Source organism: Schistocerca piceifrons, chromosome 2 (genome assembly GCF_021461385.2).
Source record: "Schistocerca piceifrons isolate TAMUIC-IGC-003096 chromosome 2, iqSchPice1.1, whole genome shotgun sequence".
NCBI lineage: Eukaryota > Metazoa > Arthropoda > Insecta > Orthoptera > Acrididae > Schistocerca > Schistocerca piceifrons.
The window spans coordinates 675,376,816-675,394,168 of NC_060139.1; the positions used below are offsets into that span (position 1 = coordinate 675,376,816).

A 17,353-nucleotide genomic window follows, 5' to 3' on the forward strand; every position below is an offset into this window, starting at 1 on the left:
TTATGTCTATTATTTTACAGGTATTCTGTGATTTTTCTTTCAAGACATACATGAGTACATAGTGTACAAATCGCTAGCAACTGTCACAATTATCTTCTTCTTATTGTCCATACTTTTTAATATATAAATTGTTTTCTAAGTACCAAAATAAACTAGAATAAATAAAATGCCTACAAAATGCCACACTGTACAATGTACTTGCCGTGAAACAGTTGCAATTCCTGAAATCCATCACATCTACATCTACATCTACACTCCTGGAAATTGAAATAAGAACACCGTGAATTCATTGTCCCAGGAAGGGGAAACTTTATTGACACATTCCTGGGGTCAGATACATCACATGATCAAACTGACAGAACCACAGGCACATAGACACAGGCAACAGAGCATGCACAATGTCGGCACTAGTACAGTGTATATCCACCTTTCGCTGCAATGCAGGCTGCTATTCTCCCATGGAGACGATCGTAGAGATGCTGGATGTAGTCCTGCGGAACGGCTTGCCATGCCATTTCCACCTGACGCCTCAGTTGGACCAGCGTTCGTGCTGGACATGCAGACCGCGTGAGACGACGCTTCATCCAGTCCCAAACATGCCCAATGGGGGACAGATCCGGAGATCTTGCTGGCCAGGGTAGTTGACTTACACCTTCTAGAGCACGTTGGGTGGCACGGGATACATGCGGACGTGCATTGTCCTGTTGGAACAGCAAGTTCCCTTGCCGGTCTAGGAATGGTAGAACGATGGGTTCGATGACGGTTTGGATGTACCGTGCACTATTCAGTGTCCCCTCGACGATCACCAGTGGTGTACGGCCAGTGTAGGAGATCGCTCCCCACACCATGATTCCGGGTGTTGGCCCTGTGTGCCTCGGTCGTATGCAGTCCTGATTGTGGCGCTCACCTGCACGGCGCCAAACACGCATACGACCATCATTGGCACCAAGGCAGAAGCGACTCTCATCGCTGAAGACGACACATCTCCATTCGTCCCTCCATTCACGCCTGTCGCGACACCACTGGAGGCGGGCTGCACGATGTTGGGGCGTGAGCGGAAGACGGCCTAACGGTGTGCGGGACCGTAGCCCAGCTTCATGGAGACGGTTGCGAATGGTCCTCGCCGATACCCCAGGAGCAACAGTGTCCCTAATTTGCTGGGAAGTGGCGGTGCGGTCCCCTACGGCACTGCGTAGGATCCTACGGTCTTGGCGTGCATCCGTGCGTCGCTGCGGTCCGGTCCCAGGTCGACGGGCACGTGCACCTTCCGCCGACCACTGGCGACAACATCGATGTACTGTGGAGACCTCACGCCCCACGTGTTGAGCAATTCAGCGGTACGTCCACCCGGCCTCCCGCATGCCCACTATACGCCCTCGCTCAAAGTCCGTCAACTGCACATACGGTTCACGTCCACGCTGTCGCGGCATGCTACCAGTGTTAAAGACTGCGATGGAGCTCCATATGCCACGGCAAACTGGCTGACACTGATGGCGGCGGTGCACAAATGCTGCGCAGCTAGCGCCATTCGACGGCCAACGCCGCGGTTCCTGGTGTGTCCGCTGTGCCGTGCGTGTGATCATTGCTTGTACAGCCCTCTCGCAGTGTCCGGAGCAAGTATGGTGGGTCTGACACACCGGTGTCAAGGTGTTCTTATTTCCATTTCCAGGAGTGTACATTTATACTCCGCAAGCCACCCAATGGTGTATGGCGGAGGGCACTTTACGTGCCACTGTCATTACCTCCCTTTCCTGTTCCAGTCGCGCATGGTTCGCGGGAAGAATCACTGCCGGAAAGCCTCCGTGCGCCCTCGAATCTTTCTAATTTTACATTCGCAATATCCTCGGGAGGTATAAGTAGGGGGAAGCAATATATTCAATACCTCATCCAGAAACGCACCCTCTCGAAACCTGGACAGCAAGCTACACCGCGATGCAGAGCGCTTCTCTTGCAGAGTCTGCCACTTGAGTTTGCTAAACATCTCCGTAATGCTATCACGCTTACCAAATAACCCTGTGACAAAACGCACCGCTCTTCTTTGGATCTTGTCTATCTCCTCCGTCAACCCGACCTGGTACGGATCCCACACTGATGAGCAATACCAAGTATAAGTCGAACGAGTGTTTTGTAAGCCACCTCCTTTGTTGATGGACTACATTTTCTAAGGACTCTCCCAACGAATCTCAACCTGGTACCCGCCTTACCAACAATTAATTTTATATGATCATTCCACTTCAAATTGTTCCGCACGGATACTCCCAGATATTTTACAGAAGTAACTGCTACCAGTGTTTGTTCCGCTATCATATACTCATACAAGAAAGGATCCTTCTTTCTATGTATTCTCAATACATAACATTTGTCTATGTTAAGGGTCAGTTGCCACTCCCTGCACCAAGTGCCTATCCGCTGCAGATCTTCCTGCATTTCGCTGCAATTTTCTAATTTTGCAACTTCTCTGTATACTACAGTATCATCCACAAAAAGCCGCATGGAACTTCCGACACTATCTACTAGGTCATTTACATATATTGTGAAAAGCAACTGTCCATAACACTCCCCTGTGGCACGCCAGAGGTTACTTTAACATCTGTAGACGTCTCTCCATTGAGAACAACATGCTGTGTTCTGTTTGCTAAAAACTCTTCAATCCAGCCACACAGCTGGTCTGATATTCCGTAGGCTCTTACTTTGTTTATCAGGCGACAGTGTGGAACTGTATCGATGCCTTCCGGAAGCCAAGGAAAATGGCATCTACCTGGGAGCCTGTATCTAATATTTTCTGGGTCTCATGAACAAATAAAGCGAGTTGGGTCTCACACAATCGCTGTTTCCGGAAGCCATGTTGATTCCTACAGAGTAGATTCTGGGTTTCCAGAAACGACATGATATGCGAGCAAAAAACATGTTCTAAAATTCTACAACAGATCAACGACAGAGATATAGGTCTATAGTTTTGTGCATCTGCTCGACGACCCTTCTTGAAGACTGGGACTACCTGTGCTCTTTTCCAATCATTTGGAACCTTCCGTTCCTCTAGAGACTTGTGGTACACGGCTGTTAGAAGGGGGGCAAGTTCTTTTGTGTACTCTGTGTAGAATCAAATTGCTATCCCGTCAGGTCCAGTGGACTTTCCTCTGTTGAGTGATGCCAGTTGGTTTTCTATTCCTTGGACACTTATTTCAGTGTCAGCCATGTTTTCGTTTGTGTGAGGATTTAGAGAAGGAACTGCAGTGTGGTCTTCCTCTGTGAAACAGCTTTGGAAAAAGGTGTTTAGTACATCAGCTTTACGCGTGTCATCCTCTGTTTCAATGCCATCATTATCCCGGAGTGTCTGAATATGCTGTTTCGAGCCACTTACTGATTTAATGTATGACCAGAACTTCCTAGGATTTTCTGTCAAGTCGGTACATAGAGTTTTACTTTCGAATTCACTGAACGCTTCACGCATAGCCCTCCTTACCCTAACTTTGACATAGTTTAGCTTCTGTTTGTCTGAGAGGTTTTGGCTGTGTTTAAACTTGGAGTGAAGCTCTCTTTGCTTTCGCAGTAGTTTCCTAACTTTGTTGTTGTACCACGGTGGGTTTTTCCCGTCTCTCACAGTTTTACTCGGCACGTACCTGTCTAAAACGCATTTTACGATTGTCTTGAACTTTTTCCATAAACACTCAACATTGTCAGTGTCGGAACAGAATTTTTCATTTTGATCTGTTAGGTAGTCTGAAATCTGCCTTCTATTACTCTTGCTAAACAGATAAACCTTCCTCCCTTTTTTTATATTCCTATTTACTTCCATATTCAGGGATGCTGCACGGCCTTATGATCACTGATTCCCTGTTCTGCGCTTACAGAGTCGAAGAGTTCAGGTCTGTTTCTTATCAATAGGTCCAAGATGTTATCTCCACAAGTCGGTTCTCTGTTTAATTGCTCGAGGTAGTTTTCGGATAGTGCACTCAGTATAATGTCACTTGATGCTCTGTCCCGACCACCCGTCCTAAACATCTGAGTGTCCCAGTCTATATCTGGTAAATTGAAATCTCACCCGTGGCCTCAGGCCTGCCAAGGAGCACCACAGTCCTGGGTCCTTAGATAAACTACGAAAATCTGCAGCATTATGCCACACACAAACAGACCCAGACTGCAGGCAGATTGGTGAGACTAGATCTGACGAGAAGGGACTGCACGTTAGTGGGAAATGATGGGCTTCAGACGGCAGGCCCGATCTGTTAAGAGATACCCACAGAAATGACCTGCCATTTTGGCCCGTCATGAAAGTCTACTCGCGTGGCCAGCTATTCACATGTCACAGACACCATGTTGATGAAATGAGACTGCGTTGATCAAACCATGCAACAGATAACTTGTGCAAATACTCTGGGAATCAAAACTAATGAGGGCAGGTACCAACTCACCATAAAGATGATCACTGAGCCACAGACGGGCACATAGAAAAGAATCACACTCTCACAACTAAATTTTTAGCCATAGCCTTTGCCAGGAAACAAGAGCATACACAAATTCATACAGTCATTAAGACTCAGCCCATGCACACGACCACTATCTCTGCCTGCTGCATCACCAATCTCTGAGAATCAGATCCAAACAAACCACTCCTCCTGCCTCCCTGCCCCTCACCAGCAGCTGCTAGGCCAGTGGCAAGAAGTGATGGCAGTAATGACTGCAAGCTGAGGGAAATGGTAGGAACGGGAGAAGCAGTAAGAATGAGGGAGTAGGGAAGTGGCGCACATACTCATCTGTGCCCAGCCAGTGACGACACATGAGACATCTCAGTGAAACAAACCATTTCATCTGTTGTTGTTGTTGTTGTGGTCTTCAGTCCTGAGACTGGTTTGATGCAGCTCTCCATGCTACTCTATCCTGTGCAAGCTTCTTCATCTCCCAGTACTTACTGCAACCTACATCCTTCTGAATCTGCTTAGTGTATTCATCTCTTGGTCTCCCCCTATGATTTTTACCCTCCACGCAGCCCTCCAATACTAAATTGGTGATCCCTTGATGCCTCAGAACATGTCCTACCAACCGATCCCTTCTTCTGGTCAAGTTGTGCCACAAACTTCTCTTCTCCCCAATCCTATTCAATACTTCCTCATAAGTTATGTGATCTACCCATCTAATCTTCAGCATTCTTCTGTAGCACCACATTTCAAAAGCTTCTATTCTCTTCTTGTCCAAACTATTTACCGTCCATTTCATCTACTGAGACAAAAACGAGTTTTTTCGAGTGTTTTCTTCAAATTTTCCTATTTCCCTGACACATTTGAAATTCCCTGATATGCACTGATTTCTAGAACTTATGGCAACCCTGCTATCAACAGCCATCAAATAATGTATAAAATGTATGTCTGACCATCAGCTGCTCTTATTTTAAACCCAGATACCAAACAGTTTCAGTAATGGACCATCTTCACAGACAAGGGTTAAAATAGTTGAAGCCACCACATTACATTTGTCATTACTTAAATAATGTGTAGAGCATGTCATGAATATTAATATACGACACAGGACTTTTAGAAGTAAACATACTAAGTGTACACAGAGCAGTGCTATAGTCCTGATCTTCTCATCAGTACTGTCCTGTTTACACTTAGTATGTTTGCTTCTAAAAGTCCTGTGTCGTATATTGATATTCATGACATGCTCTACACCTTATTTAAGTAATGACAAATGTAATGTGGTGGCTTAAACCAGGGAAAATGGTCCATGACAGAAACAAGTTGATATTTGGGTTTAAAATAAAAGCAACTCATGGTCAAACATGCATTTTACACTTTAGTATCCCACTTCTTTACACATTGATTCTTCTTGACAATTCTCCCAAACTTCAGCATCTATTCACTTACAATTTGACTGTTACTCTCAGATTGGTGTCAAACTTTACTTTAGTTTCTGGTTATGTCTTGGATAGCAAAATGTTCGAAGCCTTTGCTCACCATTGACAATCTTATCCAGATAGACTTTTGATTGCTGGCAGTATAACTGCTATCTTTAGTCACTTAAGTAATGGACTTGTATGAGATACTAAAATGAAATTTACATTAATGTCAACTCTGCAGCTGAAGGGGAAAACAGAAATTTAAGAGCTATTTGTTTCTGTGCAGAAACAGTTATGACTAGGCAAAACATACTAAAATATTGTTAATGTCATGACAGAAGTGCTATTCAATGTTTTCCCTCTCTGACTCACATAATATGTAACCCGAGACAACGCAAATAACCCTCTGCTATTGTAAATGAAAATAAACATTAACAGTCACTAACTCTCTTCAGTATTTTCTATGTAAGTCCCCTTCAATACATGTCTGTGCACACTGCTCACTAATAACAGCTTCATCCTGAGGCCAAACATTAGCTTACCTTTCCTACATTTGCATCTCTATGGTCCTGGCTTTGCACTGTTATGTAGAGACAAAAGCTGACACTACCAGTTATCTCTCTTTTTCATTCTGAAGCTTTTCTGCTTATGCAAGTCATTCAGAAAATCTCTTCCAATCTTCTCTTTTCACCCTGTCTACCATTCAACATTTCCTACTACTGTAGTCCAAACTGATTCACATCATCCTTCACCTGGTCTCTTCATATTGTTTATAGCCATTTAATCAGTCTTCTTCCAAATTCTGTCCATTCCAGAGCTCTTCTTGGTCGTCTTTCTTTTCCCAATCTTTTAACATGACCAAACCATTTCAGCTTATTTCTATCAATAGTTTCTGCTCCGAGATCAACCTGAAGCATGTTTCATGTTGTTTCATTTCTTATTATGTTCCTTCTCATCTTATCCAGGTTCCCTCTTAGGAAGCGCATCTCTGCCACTTCTGTTCTACCCAAGAACTTTCTTTGTCCAGAACCAAAATTCTGATTCATACATCAAAACTGGTAGATAATATGATTTGTATATCATGATCTTCGCTTTGGTGAGTATTTACCAATTTCTAATTATATCTGATTAGCAATAACAAAATTTTGAGCAGTGTTCTACCCTTTCTCAAATTTCTTCCTTGATGTTTCTTTCATGGTTAGCTTCCTCCCTGGATATTTGAAAGCATCTACTTCTTTAATAATTTACATTTTTTTTTCTTCATTTTCCCAGCTGATCTTCACTGCCTCGCTTGCTAAGTTTATTTTCAAGATTGTTTCTTCAATTACCCTGTGCCAGGTATTTAGTTATTCTTCCAGTTTCTGTTCATTGTCTTCCCGTATCATCACATCATCCGCACATGCTATGATTTTTGTGTCATCTGCCACTAACCTGCTGTAAACTTTCCTTATGATGTTGTCCATGACTATATTAAAGAGCACTGGTGAGAGAACACTACACTTTCTGAATACTTTATCTGTTCCAAAACATTTTGATTTTTAGCTGACATTATAACACAATTCAGTCAATTGTCATACGTGTTTCTGAGTCAGAGTTGCATTTGTTTTGACGGTTCCAATCTATTCAGACTTTGCAAATCACTTCTGTTCTAACAGTGTCTTAAGCCTTTTGTATACCTATGAATGCAGCTACAATGTCTTTCCCAAATTCACATTTCTTTTCTACTATCTGTCTAGTTGTAAATACGGCACCATAGTTGATCTTCAAGCCAAAATCTTTGTTGTTCTTCACTTAAGTGTGGTTGTATCTTGTTCCCGATTTTCTGTAAAACTATCTTTTCATCAATCTTCAAGCAGTGGCACATGTAGAAAAAGCTGTATTAGAAATGAAAAAAAAAAAAATGGCAAAGCTCCTGGAAGAGATAACATCACAGTGGAAACATGGGATACATTCTGAATTTTTGTGGAGCATCACAGCGATTAAACTTAATGGATTAAGTAATTTTTAATTATAATACCACTTTAAATTACATTACTTTCTTTGAATACATTTATATTAATAATAATTAACATAGAATGAGATTTTCACTCTGCAGCGGAGTGTGCGCTGATATGAAACTTCCTGGCAGATTAAAACTGTGTGCCACACTGAGACTCAAACTCAGGACCTTTGCCTATCGCGGGCAAGTGCTCTACCAACTGAGCTACCCAAGCATGACTCACGTCCCATCCTCACAGCTTTACTTCTGCCAGTACCTCGTCTCCTACCTTCCAAACTTTACAGAAGCTCTCCTGCGAACCTTGCAGAACTAGCACTCCTGAAAGAAAGGATATTGCGGAGAGATGGCTTAGCCACAGCCTCGGGGATGTTTCCAGAATGAGATTTTCACTCTGCAATGGAGTGTGCGCTGATATGAAACTTCCTGGCAGATTAAAACTGTGTGCCGGACCGAGACTTGAGTCTCGGTTCGGCACACAGTTTTAATCTGCCAGGAAGTTTAATAATTAACATGTCTTCTAACTCACTAATATTATATATTACTCTTAGCTACAACTGCATGCAAGAAAATGTGAAAAATATATGAATACTATTACTCCGTCTGGCCACATACAAAATACTGTTAACAGTGAACAAATTTATGTTTGCAAGATGTTGTTCATATATGTATCTGGTTTTTTAACTTCACATTCTAATGTTAGTACAAAGGCAAGCATAACATATTTCTGTAGGAGTGTGGATGATGAATGGACGTAACCATAAGCAGCTGACGGCTGTGCGAGTGAAAGAGATTGTTGTAGTTGAAAAAAATGTGTGTGTGTGTGTGTGTGTGTGTGTGTGTGTGTGTGAGAGAGAGAGAGAGAGAGAGAGAGAGAGAGAGAGAGAGAGAGAGAGAGAGAGATTAACACTTGTGTTATCTTAGGTTGATGATACTGCTCTTCCACGTACAACATAAGACAATATACAGCAAACCCTATTTTACGTTTTTGTGCAGTCAGGACTTAAAAAATGCAAAATTGAGCAAAATGCAAAACATGAGCAAAAACACATGTAATTGGCACATATGCTAAAAAATCGCAATACTCTCCAATACTTTGTATAAAATCTGTGTAAGTGAAGGAAATTAAATGTACAATGTCAATACAATAATTTGTGGTAATGAATTTCATCAGTTTATAAAAAAGCACAGATGTGTAACAGCAAGTAAATAAAAATCAAAAAGTAGAACTTGGTATCTGGGTACAAGATAATCAAGCTGTTTTCCGACATGCTACGACTACAAATTATATGTTCAAAATACACGTTTTTGATACATCATTCTTTGTGCTCCCCCCCCCCCCCCCCCCCCAAAAAAAAAAAAAAAAAAAAAGATAGAGAAGAAGAAGAAGAAGAAGAAGAAGAAGAAAGAAAGAACATGTTGAATTAAACCAAAAGCAGTTAAACCATAAGCATAACTGTGGACATCTGTTTAATGAGTTTACTTTCCCAATTGACATTACAAGCTTACTAGAAGGCGACTCAGTGAATTTCTGTACACTATGTAAAACATAAATTTGAAAGAAAGCTTGTGGCTGAGCGATTCTGGGCACCTCAGTCCGAAACTGCACTGCTGCTACAGTTGCAGGTTCAAATCCTGCCTCGGGCCTGGATGTGTGTGTTGTCCTTAGGTTAGTTACGTTTAAGTAGTTCTAAGTCTAGGGGACTGATGACATCAGATGTTAAGCACTGTAGTGCTTAGAGCCATTTGAATCATTTGAAAGAAAGTTCAGGTTCTTCAGTTTTGCTTCATGCTCCCTATCACTGCTGCCAATATTTACAATCTACAGTGTGTGGTGCAAAGTATATAAATGAGTAGTGTACGTAGTTGTTGCAACTGTATCATGTCAGATTTGAAGATAAAAGTCTTTGAACGTATTATAGCCAAAACCTTGTTTTATTTCTGTGTGACATCTCTGTCATAGCACATCATCTGCATGAAAAGTACACTTTCAGCACTTCACAAAATGCTTTCACCCCTACTTGCACTCCTGTCACTGAAGGGCCACTCCCCCTATCGACATATTCAGTAGGTGAGCTCATTTTAGTGTTTTTGTGTGGTGTAGTGGCTGTGCTGGCTATTAGGTGACTTAACAAGTCATCAGCCAATAAGAGTTCACTAGCCGGAAATGGGTGATGTTTCCTCGATTATGACCAGCATGTTCATTGAGATTCAGTGTCTGGATTTTAAAGATTGACAAGTGATATTGTTGCTGAATACAGTGCATCAGAAATACGTGCAAAAGAGATGAGAGTGAGTTATAAGTGGGATGAAGAAAGGTAGTTGCTGGGCACCATCATCATGTATTAGCTCGGTCCGCAACACTTTGTGTCGAGTATCTTGTTTTTCCATTCCCGCTGAAATCCAGCTGTAGTTGTATAATAATTGCATGGTGAAGCTAAATGTTGCAAGTTGTGTTGCCAACATCAATTGTGGGTTACATCAGCATTTCCTCTCTCACATCTCCCCTCTCCACAGTGGACTAAGACATTCCCTTAATTACGCCACCAATTCTGGTGCAAACCATCTGTCTTTTGAGCCACTTATAACTTGTTCAGTCACATCAAATGCCAATAAGAAGGAAACAGGACAAAGACCAGCAAGACATTGAATAAATCATGGAATTTTTAGCATTGATCTTATGGGTTTTTCAAAGGGGCCACAAATTTATGGTGTAGAATCGTGAAAAACATAAAATCGAAGTTCCACTGTATTACCTTTCTGTGGACAGTAAGCAAGGGAGGTTACAGTGCCAGTTGCATCTGCAGATAAAATGCAGCTTTCCCCAGATGCCAAGTCCCAGAGACGAACCGTAGCATCACCAGCTGCCACGGCAACCAATCCAGGACCAGCCCACTCTGCACACGCATCCTGAGGTCTTCCTACTAGTTTCACCTTTAATTCCAAGAAAGATTAGTTACAGTATTCTCGAACACTTGTAATTCTTCATACTGGTAGTGTATTTACTTCTGTGAACATAGTGTTACACACAGCTAAAGCATAATAAGAATTTCATTTATGTCTGAATTAATTCTGGAAAAAATTTGACTTGGGAAGTCAATCTACTACTTAACAGAAACAATAAGACCAAGACAGATCACCAACAATGCATCTGTGACATGTCACATGACTTAGACATTTCCATTGGCATGGTGCATAACACTGTCTCCAGTAAAAGGAAATACCAGAAATTTTGTAATCAACATGTAACCTTCAGGCTCATTGAAAGGCACAAGGAATGGAACAGAGATTTTAGTTTGTCAAATGTAACATATTAGAACAGAGGAAGCAAACATTTCTGTGGTCTATAATGGCAAGAGACAGAACAAAGTGTTTCCATTTCGAGACACATGGAAATCTTGTTAGCCAGTAGTGACAGCATGCAGTGCTACGTTAAACAAGTTTCAGTCACAGTAGTCTGATTTATATATTTGGAACACATTTAACAAATTGATATAATTGACTGACTGAATTATTCTGTGAAATCAACACAAATGATAGCAAAGACTACTTGAATAAACATTTTCAGTTTCTTTTAACAACATTATTCATCTTGAAAGATCAAATGTACAAGCACTTCATTAGATGTACAATTTCAGTTCCTCACAAAAGAGATATCACACAAAAACAAAAGACAAATAACTTTAATTGTGTGTGAACATTCCATATAATTTTACTTATTTGAGTATATCTAAAATTAATATAAAACTATTTTGATAAGCAATATCTAATTGTGGGGCACAATGTAGTATGCACCTGATACCTTCTCACAATACCTAACAAATACAATCCCTTTAGTGGTCTACGTTCTTAGCCTTGGTATATTTTTGCATTTGTTAATGAGTCTTATCATAATTTTATTCAATTCTAGATTCAGTATTTTTTTACCTCTTTTACTGGTTCTGAAGGCGATTGTTGCAAGGTAAAAATTGGTAAAATTGTGAAATTACAAAGTGGAAGTATTAGAGAATAAATGTTTTTGAAATTATTTGAATGTTGTAAAGTATTACTTTGACGATTTCGGAGAGCTGCCCAGATGGTTCACAAGAGAAATGTCCAAGACTAGGTACATCAGTTAGGACTGCAAGTTGTGGTAAATGCTCATGGTGCAATACTCTTCGCAGTTGTGATCCATCTGTACTCAACACTTCCATACATATGCCCTCTTCATTACAGTGGAATATCTTTCCTAAGGAAATAATAAAATGCATTACAAGTACAAAGTTTAACCACAGTTTAACCAAAGTTTAACAGACAGTAGAAGATAGGAGTTATGGATCTTAGTGTCAAGCAACAAATTTCTCATATATGTATGATTTGTTTATCATAATGTTTCATATTCTTATGTTAGTGAATGTGATAAGTCTACCTCTCATGTCCACCAAAAATTGTTAAACGTACCCACATATTCTTATGTTAGTGAATGTGATAAGTCTACCTCTCATGTCCACCAAAAATTGTTAAACGTACCCACATACAACATTACAAGGCAAGAAACTGAAACTATGGATAGTATTTCTGTGTACAGGGATGGAGGTACACAGCAATACCACAAGAAGCCGCCACTACAAATGCACAGCCACTTGCCTTGCACTTTCTCTGTTCCAAACAGATGCTTCAAGATGGTGCTCGCTAATTGGGACTATACTCTGCTTCCTCACTGCATCCATCAGCATGTTGTATTTATCCACTAATAGTGTTGCTAGCCACCAGAGACAGTGCAGCCAACTGTGAAGAACTTCACTTTCACCTAGCACTGACACACACAGAGATCCATCCACAAACAATCACAAAAGAAGATGTACTACAGACACTGACTCAGTTCCTGCAGTTCAGCTACTTCTACAGTGCCATCATTTCCTCCAGTTATGCAATGGAGCACAGTCTGTGAGTTAGTTAGTTACTTTCATGTTCCATGCATCATTTTGCATGAAAAATCGTCAAGATGTGGAACGAGTCATTTTACATTCATATTGCAAATTAATTTGTACATCTATGAACTCTAAACATCACCATATAATTATTTTTTCCCCCTAAAAAGATATGCAGACTGAGTTAATAATTACCACCCACCAACTTTTACACATTACAAACATAGAAATTCTTCTACAGAATAAAAGGAGTTGTCAAGGAGAAACTTTTTCAATTTATTTTCAAATTTTACCTTGGTGCCTGTTAGACATTTAATATAACTGGGTAAGTGGTCAAAAATTTGGTTCTATTCAGAAGACATTTCCACCTTAACAGTCACTATTTACAGAATAATTAATAGCACAGTCTGCATAGTAATTTCAGTCACAGTGACTGCCAAGACACAATAAAGTCATTTAGATTTCATTATATTAGGTACAGGACATCAAGTGCCATTCATCAAACTGCTACCAAAGTTAAGCGAAAGTTTATACCATCACCATTAATAAATGTTACTGACTATTTCTGATTGTGTAAGAACGCAGAGTCTCATGGCGGCAATACTGAATAAAAAGTTCTTGGGTTGCCATCTGTGTCAAGTGATCAAAATTACAAGAACTTTAGGCGACACACTCCTTGGCTATTGTCAAGAGGTAAGTCTAGCAGTGGGCTGATGATACGCCTCATATACATTAATTACCAGCTGTAATGTCATTGCTGCTCGCAGAACTGCCATTATGGGCGTATATTGACTCAGCATTCAATGTGCCCTCTTCAACCATGAAGTCACTGGATCCCATGTCATATTGAGCTGCAAGCCACAGTCTCTGTTTGGGATGTTATTGATGATTTTTATTTCAATGGCTTCTTTAATTACATAATCCCAGAAGCTATTAGTGTGAGCTGCATCTGATGTATTGGCAAATTTTATCTGGTGTCCATTTTCTAAAGCATGCTTAAGATAGAGAAAGCAGACTTCCCAGGATATTGCAGGTGATAAAACCTCTCATGCTCCTTATTGTGTTATTACATAGCGCGTACTGCTTGTCTGAGGTAAGATTGGTCACACTCGCAAGGTACACTATGTAATCAAAAGTATCTGGACACCTGAAAATGTCTCTGGCGCCCTCCATTGGTAAAATGCTGGAATTCAATATGGTGTTGGCCCACCCTTAGCCTTGATGACAGTTTCCACTCTCACAGGTATATGACAATCAGGCGCTGGAAGATTTCTTGGGGAATGGCAGCCCATTCTTCATGGAGTGCTGCACTGAGGAGAGGTATCGATGTCGGTCAGTGAGGCCTGGCATGAAGTTGGTGTTCCAAAACATCCCAAAGGTGTTCTATAGGGTTCAGGTCAGCACTCTGTGCTGGCCAGTCCATTACAGGGATGTTATTGTTGTGTAACCATTCCACCACAGGCCGTGCATTATGAACAGGTGCTCGACTGTGTTGAAAGATGCAATCACCTCTTCAACAGTGGGAAGCAAAAAGGTGCTGCAAACATCAATGTAGGCCTATGCTGTGATAGTGCCACACAAAACAACAAGGAGTGCAAGCCCCCTCCAGGAAAAACATGACCACACCATAACACCACTGCCTATGAATTTTACTGTTGGCACTACATACACTCGCACATTATGTTCACCAGGCATTCACCATACCTACACCCTGCCATCGGATTGCCTCATTGTGTACCGTGATTCATCACTCCACACAACGTTTTTCCACTGTTCAATCGGCCAATGTTTATGCTCCTTACATTAAGCGAGGAATCGCTTGGCATTTACTAGTGTGATGTGTGGCTTATGAGCAGCTGCTCGACCATGAAACCCAAGTTTTCTCACCTCCTGCCTAACTGTCATAGTACTTGCAGTGGATCCCGATGCAGTTTGGAATTCCTGTGTGATGGACCCTCTTCAACTGTCGGCAGTCTCTGTCAGTCAACAGACGAGGTTGACCTGTACACTTTTGTGCTGTATGTGTCCCTTCACGTTTCCACTTCACCGTCACATCAGAAACAGTGTACCTAGGGATGTTCAGGAGTATGGAAATCTCACATACAGACTTATGACACAAGTGACACTCAATCACCTGGCTGCAGTCAAAATCTGAGAGTTCCGCGGAGAGCCCCATTCTGCTCTCTCACAATGTCTAATGACTACTGAGATCGCTGATATGGAGTACTTAGCAGTAGGGGGCAGCACAATGCACCTAATATGAGAAACGTATGTTTTAGTGGGTGTCTGGATACTTTTGATCACGTATTGTATGTTGTAGACCCCAGTTGTTCTGAGACTTGTTGTATCTTTAAATGGCCTTAGTAATTGATGAATTTATGTTGGAGGCCTCAATATTGATTTTATCTTGGGTCTTTTTCACAGGCAACTTATCTTTCCCAATAAAGAGCCACAGAACAGCAAGAAAGCAAGCTTCTTTTCCTGCTCCTTGTCAATGGCCCTATTGTGATTCTTTCTTGAAATCACTTTCTTTATTTGATGAACGTTACAACCATTGTTTCTAAAGATGTTGCAAAGGTGGTTCATCTCATGGGGCATTAGATATCATTCTTGCATGATGCACCAACCACAGAACACTTTTGCTTTACCATAGATCCACAAGGATGGGACGCCATCCCACTTCATCGTATCCACCATTCATTCACCAATGTACAAGCTGGCGAAGTACCTGGCCAATCTCCACGCTCCATATGTATGACACATAGTGAACATTGTATTAAAAATGCAGCAGATTTTATCCACTGAATTAACTGTCTTCAACTTAGTTTTAATGTGGTGGCACTGTTTACTTATTTGCCCATCAGAATCTTTGGACTTAGTATCCTGTTTCTTTGTGACATGGTAAATCTATTTAAGCACACTCTTATGTATTATAATCGAACTGATGTGTTGCAATGGGTTGCTCGTCAGCTCCAGCTGTTACAAACCTGTTCATGGAGAGTTTTGAGGATATTGCTTTAGACATGGCACCATTAAAGCATAGTTGTTTCTTTCAATACATTCATGACATGATCATCATTTGGCCCCACAGACATGAGAAACTTGACGAAAGCTTGAAACATCTCAACAGCATTAATAGTAACATCCAGTTAACCAGGAGGTAGAAAATGACACTGCACTGCCCTTCCTCAACATCCTCATCCACCACAAATGAAACGGATGCCTTGCCCACAGCATCTTTAGAAAACCCTTCCACACTGATCTTTACTTATACGTCATCAGCCGTCAGAACTGGGCACAGCAGCACACTGTTTTACGAACATCGATGCATCGTGCAAGAATGATCTCAGATGCTGATAAGATATCCCAAGAGATGAGCCACCCACACAAACTCTTCAGGAACATTGGCTATAAAGTTCATCAAATGAAGGAAGTGATTTCAAGCAAGAATCATAATAAGACAACCGACGAGGAGCAGGATAAGAAACTTACTCTATTGCCATTCTGTGGCTCCGTGTTGGGTAAGATAAGCTGAAAAGACACAAGGTCAAATTGACCTTCAGTTCTTTGACACAAATCTGTCAATTACTGAGACAAGTTAAAGATGCAGTAGGCCTCAGAAACCTGGGGTCTACACTTGCACCATGTGAGTGTGGCCTGCCTTACAGCGGTCAAACAGTATACATTGTCGAACAACAAAGGAAGGAGTATGAGAGGGTTTATCACCTATGATGCCCTGAGAAATCTGCTTTAGCTTAGCAAGCTTTAGAAAATGGACACAGGATAAAATCTGTTGATACATCGGATGTGGCTTGCACTAATGGCTTCTGGGATTGTGTAACTGAGGAAGCCATTGAAATAAACTCACCAATAACAGCCCAAATAGAGATGGAGGCTTGCAGTTCAGCACGGCATGGGATCCAGCAGTTGTGCAGTTGAAGCAGGCACACCAATTGCCAAGTCAACGTATGCCTGCATGTGGTGGCATGAGCACCAGTGACGTTGCAGCTGGGAACTACTGTATGTAAGGGGAATACCAGAAACCCAATGGCAGTCATACCACTTGACAATGGCCAAGAAGCGCCTGGCCAAAACCTCGTGTAATTTTAATCACCTAACACGGCTGGAAGCCCAGGAACTTTTTATTCAATTTCTTATTGTGTTGCCACATTGCTGTTCTAATGCTGCTCTTACGTACATATGTATAATAAGAAAGTACTACCAAGCATATCACCACCTCATAATTAGAAGTATAGTAGAAATATGCTTTCTTCCACTGCGGATATTTGGTCTGAATTGATAGTAACATTCAGTTACAACAACCCAACAGTATACAAGGAAAATGTTTCTCTATAAAAGGAGGCAACAGATTAAGTTTTTATCTAGCATCACACGAATGAAGAAACTGGTTTGTGCATACTGCATTGTTTTCATTATCTGTAATTTTCTTTATGTATTTTGTTAATATTGGATATTTGAACATGACAACTGTGGTATTATCACCTTTTCAAAACAACAGTTTGCATTTGTTTCTGATAATTATCTTTTCTTGTGATTCCCTTTTGGGCTGAAAATTAATTTATACAAGTTGATGATTTACCACAAAAAATTATA

The 17,353-nt window shown here is 41.1% G+C and overlaps 1 protein-coding gene across 1 annotated transcript in view; it reads right to left on the reverse strand.

Annotated features, from left to right (window-relative positions):
* The window catches only part of LOC124776511 (intraflagellar transport protein 140 homolog), a 249,038-nt gene that overhangs the window by 175,956 nt on the left and 55,729 nt on the right, over window positions 1–17,353 (reverse strand). Inside the window, exons 5-6 of the mRNA XM_047251534.1 lie at window positions 11,879–12,057; window positions 10,586–10,763 (exon numbers count right to left, since the gene is read on the reverse strand). Coding sequence (XP_047107490.1) covers window positions 10,586–10,763; window positions 11,879–12,057 — 357 coding nt within the window. The remainder of the gene's footprint in view (window positions 1–10,585; window positions 10,764–11,878; window positions 12,058–17,353) is intronic.